The sequence below is a fragment of the Apis mellifera genome, linkage group LG1 (assembly GCF_003254395.2).
Source record: "Apis mellifera strain DH4 linkage group LG1, Amel_HAv3.1, whole genome shotgun sequence".
Taxonomy (NCBI): Eukaryota; Metazoa; Arthropoda; class Insecta; order Hymenoptera; family Apidae; genus Apis; species Apis mellifera.
Window position 1 is genome coordinate 7,465 of NC_037638.1, and position 18,756 is coordinate 26,220.

The 18,756-nt window shown below is 30.3% G+C and overlaps 4 protein-coding genes across 10 annotated transcripts; 2 read left to right on the forward strand and 2 right to left on the reverse strand.

Annotated features, from left to right (window-relative positions):
- Window positions 1–1,808: 1,808 nt before the first annotated feature.
- LOC551580 (ubiquitin-related modifier 1) lies at window positions 1,809–4,710 on the reverse strand. Of its 3 annotated transcripts, none has more exons than XM_623972.6 (5): window positions 3,737–4,710; window positions 3,590–3,657; window positions 3,449–3,530; window positions 2,315–2,363; window positions 1,809–2,082 (listed from the first exon to the last, which is right to left on the reverse strand). In XM_623972.6, the coding sequence occupies exons 1-5, from the start codon at window positions 3,778–3,780 to the stop codon at window positions 2,014–2,016; spliced, it is 312 nt and encodes a 103-aa protein (XP_623975.1). In that variant the 5' UTR covers window positions 3,781–4,710; the 3' UTR covers window positions 1,809–2,013. The 3 variants fall into 3 exon arrangements, 1 of the variants encoding a protein (XP_623975.1); XR_001705491.2 differs by having other exon boundaries at window positions 1,810–2,082; window positions 4,348–4,710; XR_001705490.2 differs by having other exon boundaries at window positions 1,810–2,082; window positions 4,115–4,710.
- Window positions 3,328–9,716, forward strand: LOC551555 (MATH and LRR domain-containing protein PFE0570w). 4 transcript variants are annotated; one of them, XM_006557406.3, is made up of 7 exons: window positions 4,828–5,061; window positions 5,177–5,548; window positions 5,662–6,168; window positions 6,477–7,631; window positions 7,716–9,010; window positions 9,103–9,320; window positions 9,399–9,716. In XM_006557406.3, exons 1-7 carry the CDS (start codon window positions 5,034–5,036, stop codon window positions 9,529–9,531), a joined length of 3,708 nt encoding a protein of 1,235 aa, XP_006557469.1. In that variant the 5' UTR covers window positions 4,828–5,033; the 3' UTR covers window positions 9,532–9,716. The 4 variants fall into 4 exon arrangements, with proteins under 4 accessions (XP_006557468.1, XP_006557467.1, XP_006557469.1 ...); XM_006557405.3 differs by lacking the exon at window positions 4,828–5,061 and adding an exon at window positions 3,328–3,604 and having other exon boundaries at window positions 6,477–9,010; window positions 9,399–9,715; XM_006557404.3 differs by having other exon boundaries at window positions 4,818–5,057; window positions 6,477–9,010.
- On the reverse strand, window positions 9,626–15,993 carry LOC726347. Its single transcript, XM_026446303.1, has 20 exons — window positions 15,600–15,993; window positions 15,059–15,442; window positions 14,806–14,927; window positions 14,454–14,728; window positions 14,201–14,361; window positions 13,901–14,083; window positions 13,679–13,797; window positions 13,435–13,611; window positions 12,849–13,174; window positions 12,661–12,696; window positions 12,393–12,583; window positions 12,075–12,323; window positions 11,773–11,823; window positions 11,483–11,714; window positions 11,254–11,402; window positions 11,076–11,177; window positions 10,802–11,011; window positions 10,535–10,717; window positions 10,299–10,448; window positions 9,626–10,187 (listed from the first exon to the last, which is right to left on the reverse strand). The coding sequence occupies exons 1-20, from the start codon at window positions 15,603–15,605 to the stop codon at window positions 9,984–9,986; spliced, it is 3,510 nt and encodes a 1,169-aa protein (XP_026302088.1). The 5' UTR covers window positions 15,606–15,993; the 3' UTR covers window positions 9,626–9,983.
- Window positions 15,994–16,148: 155 nt separating this feature from the next.
- Window positions 16,149–18,744, forward strand: Rfwd3 (ring finger and WD repeat domain 3). 2 transcript variants are annotated; one of them, XM_026439913.1, is made up of 3 exons: window positions 16,149–16,253; window positions 17,006–17,110; window positions 17,192–18,726. In XM_026439913.1, exons 2-3 carry the CDS (start codon window positions 17,020–17,022, stop codon window positions 18,682–18,684), a joined length of 1,584 nt encoding a protein of 527 aa, XP_026295698.1. In that variant the 5' UTR covers window positions 16,149–16,253; window positions 17,006–17,019; the 3' UTR covers window positions 18,685–18,726. The 2 variants fall into 2 exon arrangements, with proteins under 2 accessions (XP_026295698.1, NP_001229483.1); NM_001242554.1 differs by lacking the exon at window positions 16,149–16,253 and adding an exon at window positions 16,559–16,748 and having other exon boundaries at window positions 17,192–18,744.
- Window positions 18,745–18,756: the final 12 nt, after the last annotated feature.

Sequence of the window (18,756 nt, forward strand, 5' to 3'; positions counted from 1 at the left end):
ATTCGTATAAATTGTGAATGAAATTGAAAAAGATTAAAATTTCGTTTAAAGATTAAAGATAAAAGAACCAAAATGATCTCCATACGTGTATTTTTGATACCGTGAGTGATGCGAAGTTTACATCGTTGAATATCGTCGCTTTGTCTTCGATGACGATAATCTTCTCTACGTAAAAGAATTTTTTATAAAATGGAATATTACGAGTTAAAATTCCCGATAAAATAATCGGCGCTTTAGATGTTAATTTGAGATGTTAAGTTTAATTCGAAATAATATTGAAAAAATATTGAAAAAATATTACTATGTTCGATTAAGCGTCGCGGATTGTGTACGCGTTATTGTAAAGAATTTTTTAATTATTTAACTATTTGCTTGCCCGCTTATTATTTGTTCGTTATTTGTTAAATGCGTTTGCTTTGTTCGTACTCTCTATATTCGTCTTATACGTCTTATCTTTAATATCCGAATGCGATTTGCGAAAGATTATTCGTTTATTGTGATTTGATTAAATTGATTTTGTCTTTTAATATATTAAAACTCGTGGTTGATGAAATTTTATTTAATTAATGTTACGTTAAACGTAAATGAAATATTGGCAAAATTTAACAAGGAGAAAATTTTTTCACATTCGACGAATTTATTATATTAATCTGTTTAAATAATAATTTTTTATCGAATAATTTAATCGAATATTTAATTCTTTTTTTTTTAACGCGATACGCGATTTTTATTAAATCTTCTTTGATAATGTGATAAACTCGAGGACAAGAAGTTATCGGGGAAAAAGGATAAAAAAAAACAAATATCAAAGACTTTTCGTACGTACATTCCTATCCTCGTGTACGAATGACATCTGAATCTGATATCGTCCTGATGCATCATCGACTGAGAAATATTTTCGAAGAAAAAAAAATTTTCGAAAAAACGATCGATATCTTTATAAATGCGTTTCGCGTTGATGAATGATTAAAGATAAAATGCGTCTCTTGACCAAATTTTTTTGCGGGACTCGCGACGGGAATAAAGAAGGAACGTGGAAGGGGAATTATAGTTTCGAGTTCGTTGGTTTTTTTTGTTAAAATCTTTTATTAATTAATTTTTTATAGATATTGATTAAAAAAAACTTTTGATACGCGATATCGAATTCTGTCTATATGTGCACGCTCTTGACAATGTATATGCGTATATGTTGCGGTATAACCGTTTATTTATATTGTTTCTACATCGCGATAAATAGTTTTCGAAATGTACGATCTGGTGAACGATCTGATACTTGCGGATTACGATAGGAATGAATTATGATATATTGTAACTACGTATTGAAGAATGATATCGATATTCGTTGTAATTTCATAATATCTTCGTAACTTTGCTCAAAAATTGTACTTTTTTTTTATTTTTACGAGTTTTGATCCGATGGTTCTTGCAATTCCAAACTTATCTTCCAATTTTTTTGCTTTGCTGCTCTGACCGTTCATTGTCGATCGTATCAAAATTATCACTTTTGAATCGGGTAAACTCGCGCGTTTTAATCGACGGAGAAAATTCTTCGTGAATTTCAATACGATTTGCGATATATTATATATCTGATCCATTTCGTGAAATGTTCTCTCGACGCCGGAATTATCCCTTAATTTTTAGTATCGTAAAGATATACGTATCCACGATTTGCGACTGTATTAGAAGAATATATTCGTGAGTAAAAGATCGATGTATCTGTTTGTATTAAAAACTAATAATTATGTAGATGATAAGGAAGAGGGAAGAGATAATTTAAATAAATGGCATAATATTATCGAATATGCATAATTGTACGAATAAACGTTTTATTTTTTTTTTTTTTTACGCTACGCGCGTATCCACGTATCTCACCATCGTACAAACATTCCGTGAAATTATGTTTTTCTGAAGAATTACGTTTTTCTCGGATTCCACTTATATTATGTTATGCGGTATTATCTTCGATCTTCTTTGCATCGACTTTTATCTTTTCTTTTTCCACTTTTATCTTTCTTATCCTCCGTGTAAAGTGGATATGAATAATATAGTATCGCCTGATTTTATTTTATAATCGCTTTCGCCCTAGAAATTTTTATAAAATAATTATTATCGATGTAATTTGAAAGAACAAAAGAAAAGCAAATAGTTGTATCAAACTGACTAAAATAAAATGACGAATGCATACTGTACGCGCGCACTGTACGCTTATATGCGATATAATGCACGCCGTACATAATATAAAATATATAATATAATACACAGTTACTTGTACAATTATTATTAGATGTTATGATATATATATTTTTATATTTACCAATAATTCCCAATCGATGTCATTTATAAGAACCAAGATTCCTGGACGCCTATAAATATAAAATAGTGAATAAGGTATAATGAACATTTATACATATATTATGTCTATTTAGATATTTATATCGATAATATAAAGAAATAATTTCTATTGATCTGTTGACTTGATCGAATACATTTTTATTATACTTGTACCTTTTAATATACTCTGTACTTTTTATTACATTTATACACGAATTATCTATTTATTTATCACGAATCTAATGAGAAAAAAAAAATCTTACAACATTGGCGCGTAGAATATATATGAAGATTGTTTTAATCATTTTTATTTTTTAAAAGAAACGATATAATTTTTAACGCTGATCCATGCAACTCGTTATTTCTTATGAAAAAATACTAAGTCGTTTGTATCGAAAAATCTTTAAGTTTAAAAGATATTTTAATTGATTGAAATTTGTAAAATTTATCGTACGAGAATGAAAGAACGATGATGTATCGTTTATATCTTTTATATGATATAAATTTAAATATTTTTCGACTTTTTAAATAGTTTGATATTTTTTTATAGGAAGCTACGTAGATCGAATAAAAATTATTATTATTTTGCTTAAAAAAAAATCAAAGTTGATACGATTTCTATGCTTCGTTTTATAGAAAAACTATTAATATTGCATAAATTATTAAATATTGTATTTTTTTTTTAACAAACTATTTTTATAAAAACATTTTTTCCTTACAAGATTTCACTATATTTAGATAAAACGGACATTTATATATGTATATATTATATATTATATATAAATGCATATATTGTTCATACATATATTGCGTTTATGAATGCGTATCAAGTCGTGTACCTTTTCCGTGTGTATGTACTCTTATTACCCGATTTATGCTGCCCTCTTTGAAAGCGCCACGGAATTCAAAAGTCGCCATCTTAATTTTTTACGATAAAATTGGCAAGTGAGAACTAACACATTGTTACGTTATCGTATGTTTATGGTGCGGTATATGTGTCGCTACGAGAAACTACACGTGCCAGGGGAATAATTTGTGTAAAATTTTTTAAATTATCGCTCGGAAAGTTTATAGCGATGATATAAAAAAAAAATTATGATACGATTTAGCAACTTACACGGTATCCCCTTGTATAAAAAGTTCCTGTCGTTCCTTTAACAGATTATCTGTTATCCAGAAAAGTAGCTTTTGTATGGTCCCTGTAAAGTTCGCGTGACAAATTATATTTACATCGATAAAAAAAATTTGTAAAACTTACATTCGTTTACTCCAGGTAAGTTTACTTCGTGCCTTTTTTTTTTATTGAAAAGTAATTCTGCCCCACCTCTGAAATTATTTAATGAATAACTCGATATATTGTAGTTTGAGGAAAAGTTAGGTTAGTTAATTTATTCGATCGTGTTACCCAAATTCAATGGTCACGGAAATTTCGCTATTTTCGATAGACATATTTTTTTAATTTTTCTTAAATTACACCACCGTTAAAATATTATTGGTTACGATTGCGAGAAAAAAATATATTCCTAAGTAAAACCACGTTTTACGAAATGCAACGAATATCGATCGATACGATCGACTCGTTTTGAAACGTGAATATAATTAAAATTTAAAAATATTTTTATAGGAAATTATTAATTATTAATCGAATATTTTATAATCTACTTTAAACATTTTTTTATATTAAAAGTTCGATTTAAATTCATAAGCGAATAGCATGTACGATATTATAATATTTAACGAAATGTATAATTTTTTTTCTTTACAATTTTTATGAATCGATTACCGTTAATCTTTCCGTGATATTAATGTTGGAAATTTTTTTTGATAATGTGTCGTTCTTCGTAATTGAATGTAAACGTATAGGTTAACTCCGCAAAATTTTAATCGTTCGACAAAAATTTAGATTTTCGTTAAATAATTTTTATATTTTCGTTTTTCAAATCGAATCATAATGAATTAACCGATAATATCGTTTGTCGTGATATTTCGTGAAAAGTAGTTTCGTTAGAAATGTACCCAAAAAGCTATCGTTCACTGCACATAGAAACAACGTGGCGATATTACGGTTTAATTCCAGTGTTCCTTCTATTCAACTCGATCAGTGGTGTATGCATACCGGACGATGAAACGTTAATTTCTAAAGTCAAGATTTATTTACAAAAGCATTTTTTTGTTATGTATCGTGATATGATATCTCTCTCTCTCTCTCTCTCTCTCTCTGTCTCCCCTAATTTTTCTAAAAAGTACATATGTCGAACGCTTTGTTATTGATCTTAAATTATCGATAATGTAAAATGAAAATAATTTATTTTGATTAATGAAAAAATCCTTGTTATTGATAAATTAATGATACAAACGTTAATAATAAATATTGATGGAAATAAAATCTACGTTTGATATAACGTGAAAGAACGAAATATAAAATAAACGTTCCTTGAAATAAAATACAGCCCTGTCTTTTTTTTTTTTTTTTTTTTTTTTGAGGGTCATTAGTCTCGCTATTATGAATTTAATTACGATGTGAAGATAGTATTACGTATGATTAATGATAATAGATAAAAAAAAATTAAGTTTGTTAATTACGAATAGTATCGAAAAAATGTAGATATTGTTGAACGAATATGTAATGAAAAGGAAGTAGCGGATAAAAATGTAGGATATACGAATGGACTGAAGTGCAGGTGCCATCGGCGGTAGCTGTAATGGCGGTTGTCGGAAAAGCGATCGTAGGTATTAAGTGTCGTAAAAAATAAATTATCGCGATAAAATAGTATACGTTTGTATTATTTTGAACTTTTTATGCTTGTGTAATTCCTCGTAATCGTAATACGCTTTTTATGTTTAGTATTAACTTCTACGATGTCGGAAGAAAATGAACATACTTCTGAAGAAACTGAGGCAGAAATGAATACGGAAAATCGCAATAAAGAACAATCGAAAAGTGAAACGTGCGTGTTGAACAATGAAACGGAACAACCTATGTTGGAAGACGAAGAAATGCCAACGTATATCAGTGTATCTACTCCATCGAAACGCGAAGATTCGGATATCGATAATGCTAAACAACAAAGCAGAGTTCCGCTAGAAGAAGATAATAGTCAAAGTCCTTATCGTAGTGATGATCAAGGAGGAGGTAGTATCTACGTATTATCTTCCGGTGAAGAGAGTAATCATCCGTATAATGACGAAGATGAAGATGAATATGCGGATAGCGAAGGTAAGAAAATGATGTGTAAATTTTACTTGTTAATGAATATTTGATACCCTAATTTTTGTCGTAATGTATAAATGTATGTGTATTATAATGTGATATAATATACGTTTATGTAGATACGAATGAAATGGAGCTTGAGAATGAACATGAGAATGCGATGTTGGAAGATGAAGAGGAAGAAGATGAGGATGAGGATGACGATGATGATGAGATAAATCCTTTGAGACTACATAACGATGATTACGAAGATATTGAATATGTACCGATGTGTTTTGATAGAGCGTCTGATGATTTTATATTGAATAATAGATTGAAACCACGGCATAAAGAAAAAAGTTTATCCTTGCAAGATTTAAGTATTTCGAAAAAAAATGCTCATTTACGTTATAACAAGAAGAGACATAGTTTAAATGCTTTTAGATATAACTATTTACGTATGCAACAAAATCCGATATTGTATCCTACTGTGCGGAAAAGGCAAATGGTACCGTCTAAGTATCAACACGTGGAAAGTAAAGTGAAACAATACATAAAGAATATGAAAGAACAGAATAGAAGATCGATGGAAAAGCGTATGAAAGAACAAGAATTTACGATGAATAAGAATTATGAAGAGAATGAGAGTAAGAAATATTTTTCTCAAATTATTCTTTTCACACTTGGAAGATATGTCTATTGTTTTATTTATTTATTATTGTTGTTGTAATTGTGAAGAGAAATATTATTTTTTGAATATTTGAATATGTGCGTATTTAATGTAATGAGTGTATATGTGTGTGTGTACACGTACGCATATATAATAAAATATTGTATTAGCGGTAAAAGAAACGATAAGATATTCTTCCATGTGATTGATTGATCGAGTTTTAAAATGATATAAGTGTGTATAAGTGATTAATAAAAATTACAATTTTTACTTTTTATTTGCCAGATTGTGACACCGAACGTTTAAAAAATACGAGAATAACGAATAAAACTATAAAAGATTATGTGGAAAAAGCTATTCAGGATTTGCAACAAGAAGAAATTGAAAGTAATAATTTGATGTACGATACGGCGCAATTATTAGAAAATGGAGAAAATGATAAAACTTCTGATAAAGCGATCGAAAACCGATATAAACATAATCGAAAAGATATCGAATACAATGACGTTCAAAATGAAAAACGTGTGCAAAATTCTGATGATAAATTGGAGAAACGAAACGGTTCTGTGGACGTTAATAAACATCGTGTTGAATATCAAGATACTTTAGAGACTAAAAATATAAAATTCGGTAACGTGAATCAATCTTCTCTGGTTAATAATCATCAGCCGACGCCTACGTTTATAAATTTGCGCACATTGAGCTACGAGGAATACATGCATGATGTTTCTAATACTGGTCGGAGGGAAGAATTGTCCGAGCAAAGACAAGAAAAAACGAACGAAACTCGAGTGTATAACGAAACGGAAATGATTGGTTCGCAAGAAATGGATAACGGTAATATTGATTGTCCTTTGAAAATTGCAAGCGTTAAAAGTATCTGCACGATGCAAGATGAATCGGAAAATTTAAATTTTACAAAGATGAATGCGACTGAAAAAATAAATATCGAGAATACCGAAGTGATTGAATTGAAGGCTCGGCTTAGTCAAAAAGACGCGCAATTTCATAATTTGCGAGATGCTTATCAAAAAGTATTGACTGAAAATATAAAAATGAAACAAGAATTGGATGTTTTAAAAAATTCTTTGGCAAAATATAAAAATGAAAATAGAACGTGTGAAACGAAAATTGCGTCTGTACAAACTGAAACGATTAAAGAATCTGTTTCTAATCGGGATACCGTAAATTCGGAAGAAACGAATAATAAAATATCTCGTAGCAGTGTTGCATCTACGGGAAGTTCTAACGATCAATGGATGGAAAGTGATTATAGTCCGGCTATATCTATTAAACCTCCTGATTTGACTCCCATTCTTAATTCGGATGATAGTATTGTACTCGCTGATGCTGGCGTTCCAAAAAAAATAATGCATCCGTTATCTCGAACGTTTATTACCTCGTCTAGAATTTTACAAACGCTTTCGAATATAACGCAAGGTAAGACAAAAGTTGAAAGTCCTTTGATAAGAAATAACAAGAAACGATTAAACGAAAAATCTTCGAATAAATCGTCAAATTTAGATTGCGATTCTCCGATTCATTCATCCTGTTCCAAGAAAAGAAAAGCAACGGAAATGCCTGGTTCTTCTACTTTTGTTAAACCTTTTAAAATACCTCACACAACCGTGGAATCTTTGGAAGGGAAAAACAATACTGATGGTGCGAATGATGTGGAGTATAAATATTCCATGGAGGAACATGTATCGTCGAAAATGGAAAAAGAAGAGGAAACTACGGAGGTTGATAAAAATATTAATGGTCCTATTTCTGTGGAAACTAAGATGGAAGGAACGGATGATTGTGAGGACAATGTGAAATGTTTCATATATAGAGAGGATGAAAATAGTAAAAACAAAAGTTTTCTGATTCAAGCGGGAGAATCGACGAAGAATGAATTGGATGATGAAAAAAATCGTATTCAAGAATGTGGTCCGTATTTGTTGGGTAATCTTGAGGTACGAATGTCCGAGATAAACGGAACGATAAGCGTATGGGGTAAAGAAATAAATAATGAATATACGAGTGATAATGAGGATGATATGGAGGAATCCGAAAAGAAATTGTCCGAAAAGAAAACGTGCCATTTTTGGCCAAATACATCGCAAACTAGATTTAATGGAAGCCCGCTTATGTGTTCTACTAATAAAAAACAGAAAGTTCCGTTAAAATTTAATAGGTCCAATGTTTCTCAATGTTGCCATTCTTTGTCGTTAAATTCGATAAAAATGCATCCTTTGGTAGATGATGTAGGTGATAAAAGACATACGAATAATACTTTCAGCCCGAATAGTAGTATCTCTTCTTGTAAAAACTGCAATTCTTCGATGTGTCGTAAAGAACGATCGATGTGTAAAGATATTTCCCAAGAAAAATTACATTCCTGTTGTGTGCATCATATTGAAATTATGGATAAGGAATGCAGTTGTGGTTCGTATCATGAGAAACAAAAACATGATGTTAATCTTAAGCATTGTAAAGATAAATTTCACAATAAGGGAATTCGGAGAAATTTATGCAAAAATATATTTACATCGGATTCGAAGAATCATTCGCATGAAAATTGTACCGCGAACATCGATAAAGGAATTTGCAAATACCATACGTGTCGATGTTCGCTTCAAAATATAACGGACAACAACGATTCACGTTCGCAATGTTGCAACGTTGCTAGAGATGTTTCTTGTACATATAAATTTTCGGACAATACGAATAACACGGAAATCCACAGAAATTCTGATAGGTGTAATCATAGTCCCTCAAAAGATGGCGAAGAAGATCCTTTAATTCCGCTTAAACGAACTAATGAAACGCTTGAAGTAAGATAAATTTATCAGTCTATACATATATATATATATATATATATATATTTACTCTACGTTATATCATGTACATTTTTTTTTATGTACAGGCGAGACAACGAAGATTAAGCGGTGGTAAAAGAGTGCGAGGAATTCTTATGGATTTTTTAAAAGGATGTGGAGATTGTCGTAATAATAGTAGTTTAAGTAAAAATAATTATCAGCGAAAAGAAACACCTTATACGGTAAATGATCCTTCGCAAATTAAAATTTCTCCTTCTTCTATACCCGAGCCTACGTGTTCTAGTTCTACGCAATGCAATGACAGGTAATTATGTTTTTTCTATTTTATGTTATCAAAATTAAAAACGTGATACGTAGAAATCATTGTTGCTTCTACTTATAGATGTTGCCATGCGTATGCGCGCAGGATCGAATCTCAACTCGAAGAATTTCGAATAGAAATGGAAAGAATACGATCGCGCTCGGACGCGATCCTAGATATGCTCGGTATACTTCATTCTGTGGACATGAACTAAGGAAACTGATACGATTCTAAATAAGTGCTTTTTCCTTGTACAAATTACTATGTTAATTTCTTTAAGACGATATTTGCACTATCATCAAAAGTTCTTATTTACTCACTTCTACTTCATTACACATTACAAAATACGTGATCAATTTATTAAAATGAAATACATGAATAAAAAATGCTACATTGTATCGGACGCATCATTCGTACTATAATGATTCAATTTTTGCGACATAGAAAAATGAGTATAACGACAAATGAGTTTATATCGTACAAATATTTACTATTTTTTAATAGATTTAATTTATCTATAGTTGGATGAATAAATTTACGTAAAGAAACTAGAAAATTTGTTACATTTTGAGATGACGAATATTTCACGTGTAATTTGAACGAGTTACCGAGAGTTTTTCGGGTAGTTAAAATTTGAATTATATATCGATAAAATATTAATTCTTATTAATAATTGCAGTCGCAGGAATCGAATCCTGTTCCAGCCTCTCCGGGTAAAACACCAGGTGGTATTTCTCCTTGTCCTTTGAAGATATTACTATAAGATGTTTTCAAGTAATTTACATGACCTTGTAATGATCTTATCCGTCCTTGCGCTTGTTCAAATGCCTCGTTTAAGTTATTTATCTGACCTTGCATTTTTTGTCTAATCTATAAGTAATAAAATAACGTATTCGAATAATTTAATTGACATCTAAATGGAATAGCTTATTTATATATATATATATATATATATATATATATATATATATAATGAATTACTTCGTCTCTATCTTTTTGCGCGGCTCTTGCGGTAGCTCTACATTGAGCCAATTGTCTTTCCATTTCTGCAATTTGACCTTGCATGGATCTTCTTATAGTTTCGCATCTCTCTTTCGTTCTTGCTACTTGTCTCGCAGAATCTTCTCGAACCTTTAATTATTCATTTTAATTATCGTATATTTTGGGATAAAACGTATACCTGTAATAACCTGATAATAAACCCGATAACGATATACCTGTTCGAGCATTGCCGTTAATTGTGTAACTTCGTGCATCTTTTCGTCGATTCGTTTTTGCAATTGCGCCTCGTGTTCCTCGAATCTTGCAAGCGTATTTTTCATACGTTCATTTTCGTGTCGTAGTTCTGTGTTTTTCCTTTCTAATTCCTCGAATCGTCCAGAACCGTGACCTCTTTCATCCTGCGTGTCGCGTGTCGGTTTATATTACTTGTGATTTTTTAATAGATTAGGATTCTTGCGCGAAAAAAATATATAAACATTAACCTGCATTGCTTGATGCTCGCTACGTAAAACGTCCAATTGATTTTGCAAAGTTTGAATTTTATCTTTACAGCCTATAACTTCCCGTGAAAGATCTTCGCAATTACGTTCTGCGACTAACCGCATTTGTTGAGCTTCTTGCAACTTTACTTGCGTTTGTTTCAGAATATCCGGCAAAGGTGCAAGTTCTGCGAGCTTCTCTTGAAATTGATTCTATTCGAGAAATGATGAAATATAAATATACGTATTAAAAATCGCATACGCGTTATATACGTACTTTAACTCTTCCTATTTCCAAGGTTACATTTTCGTTCATTCGTGCATTGTCCATCTCCATTAGATCAAGCTGTCGGCGTTGTTCTTCCACTTGTTGTTGCGCCTATTGTTCGCATTTATCAATGTTTTTTTATTAATATTTATTATACGAATCGAAGGATGAATGTTACGAATAAAACCTGTAAATATTTATTTCTGTAATCTTCTAATTGAGCGGCTTGATCTTGAATCAAGGATCGTAATTCTTCAAGTTCATCCTGCGCTTCTCGAAAACGTTGCTTAAAAACGATCAATGTTTGTTCTTGCTCGACCATTTGTTCCTTAAATCCTATTGCAAAAAAAAAATAATTCTAATTATACTTTTATGAAAGAAATTTGTTTGAATTGAAGTACGTTCCAAATAATCACCTTCAAATTTCTCTTTTTCAATCTCCATCGCTTTCAAACGTTCTTGAGCGTCTATCAATTTGATATCTAATTTTTCTTTTTCTTCGATTGCATCACGGGCTTGCTGTTTCAATTTGTCGGCATCTGTTCTTAAACACGAAACCTCGCATAATTTGTTTTTGTAATCATCTTGTAGACGTGCATATTGTTCGCGTAGGTCACGTAACTGTTGCTGAGGACATGTGCTAGCGCCCTTTTTTTAAATAGCTGCTTTAGTTCGTGTTGAATCTTTTTCGGAAATTCAGTCTTACCATAGGAGCACTTATGCAAGGACCAGTACAGGTTGCAGGAGCAGGTGGCATCTGCATACGACGAAAAACGATCTTATATGATATGCGGTATATCACACTTAATAAAAATAAAAAATCTGAAACTTATATAAAAATGTATATTTATTTGATGCAAAATTGTTTATGATATTTCAAGAATTTTACCGATATATATATATATATATATATATATATATATATATATATATATATATATATATATATACATTCGAATGAGTAGAACGATTTTCATATATAATTTAATCGAAATATTAAATAGATACCTTAGGAAGAGGTATAGAAGATGGTTGTATAACGGTAGGTTGTATAGCAGGTACAGGAGGTACGTATGGAGTTGTATTTGAAGGTTGAAGATTCAAAGGTGGAGGAGGACAACAACCACAAGGTGCACAAGGGCCGGTACATTTCAATAACTTGCGTTGTTGTTCCAATTGTTGACGTTCTCGTTGAACATTGGCAAGCTCTATTTGCATATTGCGTACTTCGCATTCCATACTGCCCAATTGTTGCTCCTATAAAAAAATTATAAATAAATAAACACAGAAATTAAATTAAAGCTTAACTATAATTTGAAGCTGTACTAGCTGTTTGGTACTATTCCCATAGGCGGCAAGTTTATTTTCTATTTCCGCTGGACATGTCCCCCTTGAAGGTGGTGGTCCTGTACATGGTGTTTTAACCGTGGCAGGACTTCGGCAACACATATCGGTTTGCGAAGAAGCACCACTTGTAACGCAAGGACCTGATGCGCCTCCCGCGAGTCTACGTGAATCTAAAAATGTTATAATATTAAAATTAATTTTCGAAAAAAAAAAAATTTTATTAAATTATAATGAAAATATAATTTACCTCCACTAGGTAAATATGTCTGACTCTCGGGTTTTACTGAAACGTATAATTTTATTTTTATCTACTTGATTAAAATTATTGAAAAAAAAAAAAAAAAAAAAAATAACTTTTGAAATACATGTGTGCGTGCGTGCGCGCGCGCGCGTGTATGTATATATATATATATATATATATATATGTTTATATACCGCATATGGTAGTTGCAATTGGTGAAGTATCGATAAATTGAGACTGAAGACAACACTTGCACCGACAATAATCGTCGTCTTGCTGTAATGTGGTAGTGTATGAAGTTGAACGTAGAGGAGATGGACTTGATACTTCGGACGAAATTCCACCTGGACAGGTGTAACAACATGGACTAGTGATTCGTTGATTCAAGCAAGCTAACTGACGTGTCAATTCCACATTTTCCTTCACGACTATTCTCATTTCAGCTTGTAGTCCGCATACCTTCCTTTGAAGACTTTCAACAGCGGTATCCTTTTCTAGTAATGCTTCTTCTAATTTATATCTAAGACGTCGATAAATTAATTTTCGTAATAAAAATAAGATCACATGATTTATGTCAACATATTTTCATTAAAGATAATCTATACGATCGTTGTTAAGGAGATTAATTAGTTTTCACATTTTTTTTGATCGATTTTCTATTTTTTTTCTTTTTTTTTTTTTTCTTTTCTTTAATATATATGTATAATATATGTAATGTAATATATACGATATATGATATCGGTAATTATGTAAAATGAAGTTATGTCTTGCAAAACTTACTTGCCACCTTCAAGCTGTGCATTTTCTAATACTAATTTTTCCTGCATTGTTAACGATTCTGTTAACTTTCCGGTCAAACTTTGAAGGCATCTATCTTTCCCTTTTTTTTTACTATCTGCCACAACTATTTTTGGTATTTCATCTTCTGTATGCCCACAAATGATTACTCTTGGAAGTCTAATTGAATAACCATTCGATTCTTAGAAATATATTCTTAAAAATTAAATAATGTTATATAACGTACTTGTCCTCTGGATATTCTATTTGAGGTAAATCGAAACGATGTTTAAGTTTTTCTAATTCCATATCCGTTATTTTATCAATTTTCTCCTTTATTTCGATTTCTTCTTCTTCGGTGATGACCTACGATTTATTTTTTTTTTTTTATATTTTTTTTTTTCTTATTTTTTTATATTCTTTTCATTAATCCCCCTTATTCGTTCTAATGATTGCTAGAAATACCTACTGCACTAGGTTTTAAAAAAGGTTGCATATCGAACATCTTTGCAAAAGTAGAACTCGAGATATCGGTCAATCCCAACAATCGTTGTAATTTTCGAGTTATCTGCTCGAATTCTGCCAATTTCTTCATTACTTCATCTTGTTTTTCATGAATTATTAATGTATCATCATCCGTTAAATCTTTTTTCTATAAATATAAATAAAAATTTAAATTACAAACATTAATTTTAAATAATTAAGTTGTGCTTTTCAAATCTTATTTTAAATTAAAATTATTTTAGTTTGTTAGTCGTAGAATTATTACATTTGAAAGCGCAGCTATTTCTTGTTTTAACTGTTCGATTTCTTTTGAAAGTACAACGCAACGTTCATCCGCTTTCTTCATTTCGACCATTACAGCGCTATCGGTCAAAGGAGATGAGCTTAATACCGATTCCTGTTTACCACCTTGTTTAATTGGCACACCTGAAAAAAATATATATTATGAACATTTACAAAGTAATTTTAAAATTTTTTGTATAATCTTACTTCTCTTTCTTTGATTTATAATATTATACCTTCACCGACACCAGAAGGAAGTGGATATGGTGGAGGTCGTTCTTCCTTCTTTTCCGATTCTTTATCTTCGCTTATCATTTTTGATTTTTTTTCTCTGCTTTCTTCGTCTTCTTTTTCTTCTTCTTCCTCTCCTTCTCCTCCTCCTCCTTCTTCTCCTTCTCCACCTCCTTCTTCTCCCCCTCCTCCTCCTTCTCCTTCTTCTTCTTCTTTTAAATTTTCTTCGATATTTTCATCGGGAACTTCATCTATTATTTCCTCGCCTTCTTCAGCCATGCTTCGTAATTAAATAAATAATTATTATTAAATAATTCGACGATAATAAAATGAGTTTAAAAATTAAGTATCTCGTACTTTGAAATAGATTCTTTCTTTTCTTGGTTCAACGTTTCAATTTCTTGTAATTTTAATGTTTCGAAATTTGATTCTTCTTTAATTTCCTTTAATTTGTCCTTGTAATCATTCACTTCATAAGTCTATTCAAATTATTTTGAATTAGCTTACAAAGATTTATTCATTCTTAAATATAATATATTAAATTTACTACGGAATTATTACGCTTATTAACTGTTGGATAATTTAAATACATATAATACCAAAATCACACCCGTTCAAGAATGTGTGGTTCGAGATCCACTTGTTGCAGAAATATCGATTCGACAAAATTTTTGGAATTCTTCGAATTTCTTGATATAAAAGGTGACAAATGTCCCTCTTGATGATATTCAATCGCTAACGAACATATGTCTGGTAAATTTAAAGGCTTTTTTAAATCGAACAAGGATTCTAACGAGCCAAACGCATCTCTTTTCAATGAAGATTCTCTGTATTCTGCACTTTTTTTTTGTAATTTTGGACTACACCTTTTCAAACGCTTTAAATCGTGAAAACTTTTAGTTTTAACAGGAACACCATCGAGTTCGCGAGCATGAAGAGATGTTGGTGAATTTCTTGGAGAACTAAATGTATTCCATGAACACGGCCTCCGCTTCTAAATTAATTAAATCGATTTTTCTTAAATATCCATTTATCATTTGTAAATAACTAAACCGTTATAAGAAATTTTTTTCAGAAAGTACCTACTTCATATAATGAAATGATTTTTCAAAATTGAAAGAAATATATTAAAAATTTAATCAATATTTTACCTTCATTATTTTACCTTCGATACAATACCGTTGCTTCACTTAATAATACAAGGTTTTTACAACACTTTTGCAAATTCTAGAACAATGATCCTCTTCTCTCGTTTATTCACTGAAGGAACGGTATCGCTATCAAATTGCGTCGAACGATTTCTCTATTTTTGTTTCGAAATTATCTTTTTTTTTTTGGGTTGTAATTTTTATAGGTCTAGAAACTGAAATGCACAATGGATTAAAACGATAATCAATTTATAAATTTTCTGAAATTTAAAAGAAATCGAAAAAAAAAAAACTTTTTTAAATTATGACACTTACTCGGGAGAACCTTCAATTTCTTCAAATATCAATATGAAGCATGCGTCTTTTATTTTTATTTTATACAGTTATATATTTAAACTTATCGATACAACAGTATCCAAGGTATATCCGTATTTATATAAAAGCGATAAAAAAATATAATGATCAAGTTAAAAATGTTTTTCTACTCGTCTATATTATTTAACATTAATAAATAATATAAAAAAGAAAGTATTTAGTTAATTTAGATTTAATATCAAAGTAATGTTAAAATGTTCTAACGAATAATATCAAGAATGTATCAACATCGTGCGTGCAAATTCTTTTACTTATTATACGTTTAATTATTTAATAACAAAGGTAATAAAAAATATGTGTAATAATTAAAATGTACGTAAGTAATTATTTTTTATTGCCATAATTATGATATATTAACGATGATATGCATATGTGAAAATTAAAATTATTTACTTCTGTCATATTTTAATAAATATGTTAGTGAAACGATAATGTCGAGTCGAGAGAAAAAAAAAATTTATTATTTAAAAAACTGTAAGTAATATTTCATTATATCAAATTCGTTCAAAATAAGTATCATCGGTATCATTTTTGTGACGATACTATGTTCCTTTGTGAAAAGGTCACGATATATCCGTTATGTTTATTGTTGTATTTGGTTTGTTATATTTGATTCGCGGAACGGATCTGAAGAACATAGATATAAAACGAAAATTTTTATTTATTTAAAATTCTAGTCGTTTAAAAGTACAACATGTATATTTATATATATATATATATATTCATAAATAACAATTAATAATTTGGATGTCTGTAAAATGGAGGTTATGGATTACGGTAAGTAATTTTTATAAAATAAAACGAATATTAACGGTATAAATATTCTTGCGAATAGGAATATATTATTTTTATATTTTTTATATATTATATTATAAGAAACGCTACAAATTACTTTTTAAATCTTAAATTAAAAGGTAAAAGAAATTATTTGTATATGTCAAATTTTATATAAGTAAGTAAAATGAATTTATAATTATTAATGATAATTAATGATAACTGTAACAATTTATCTCAATTTTGATGATATATTGTAGAAGAAGTGGTACAAATGGATGATGTGGCAAATTATTCGGAAGAATCTGATAATAATGATAATGCTAACAGCAATTTAGAAAGTGAAGTTCAAACGGAAGACATAAGTGAGTTTCAATTTATATAATATTATTATAATAAATATCCTTCGGATTTAAATGAATATAATATTGCGTATAACATTTTAGAAGCTAACGATGAAACTGAATCAAGATTAAAGAGGATAAAAGAAACGACTTTGGATGAATCTGAGGTTGATTCTGACCAATCTTGCCCGATATGCATGGATTTATGGACTAGTTCTGGGGATCATCGTTTATGTTGTTTACGATGTGGACATTTGTTTGGACATAGTTGCATTTTAAGATGGTTACAAAATTCTTGCACTAGTGCGAATCGTCGTTGTCCGCAATGTAATAGAAAAGCTGCTGTAAAAGATATCAGAATGTTGTATGCCAAAAAATTGACATCGATAGATACTACGGAATTAGATAAATTGAAAGAACAATTAAATAATATTACTACCGAGAAAAATCGTATAGAAATGGAACTTTCGAAATATAATCTAAGAGAAAAATTATTTGAACAACAAATTGCTAGTATGAGAAATCGGATTTCCGAGTTAGAAAATCAACAATCGGAAGTGACTGTTCATTCCTGTCAAAATATTTCTAAACATACGATCAAGAAGTTCCATTTAGATCGATCTATAGAGATATGTAAGGAAGGCGGTTGCCGTGTATTAGATTACAATTCATGGTTTGGATTCCTAGTTGTATCTCAGAAGTCGACAAATACATTATTTTCTGGTTATGGTATTAAAAAAATTGATTCTGATAAATTTCAACCACGTCAATTTATTTTTCTACATAATCAAGCTATAAGAGATGTTACGTTTAATGCAACCCAACAATCATTATTGCTCAGCGTTGGTTTTGATAAATGTGCAAAATTAATGGATATTCAGAATCATATTATCGTGCATGCTTATCAAACGGAATCACCACTGTGGAGTTGCTGTTGGTCAGGCGATAATTCAAACATATTTTTTGTGGGTGCACAAAATGGATCTATAACACAATTTGATATTAGACAAACTTCTGGTGCTATTGAAACTTTAGATAATCCAGGTGATAGATCACCGGTAGTTTCTCTAGCGACAGTATCTTCTAATCCTGGTAGCGGTATTAGCCGAGGTGGATTCATAGCGTGTCGTTTGAACACGTGTTATGCTTATGAACAAAAAGATTCAAAATATACACCTAAACAAATATTTCTTGAAGGTCCATTTGTATCTGTATGTTACGATAAAAAAAATAATCATGCTTTGATATCTTCCCGACCAAATGTTAGACAACCTCATGCGAGACATATAGTATGTACCATAGAAAAAGGCAATGATGAATCAACAATTTGTAATGTAATACACACATTTCATGCTGGTAATTCTCAACAATTATTGTCCCGACCATGTTTCATATATATTGAAAATGACACGTTAGTTGCTGCGCATCAAGAATCTACGAGTTGTGTATCGTTATGGAGTATATCTACTGGAAAACAAGTAAATAGTATTCCTGTTTCTGATCCTGTAGTAGATATGTGTACGGTTGATGTTAATAACCATTTATTTTTGACAACGCTTTCTTCGAAAAAAATTAGAATTTATAATCATGGATAATTATCATTAGTAATTCGATAGAAATAGAAAAAAAATGAAAGTAAATAGAAATAATTTTTTTCCATATATCAT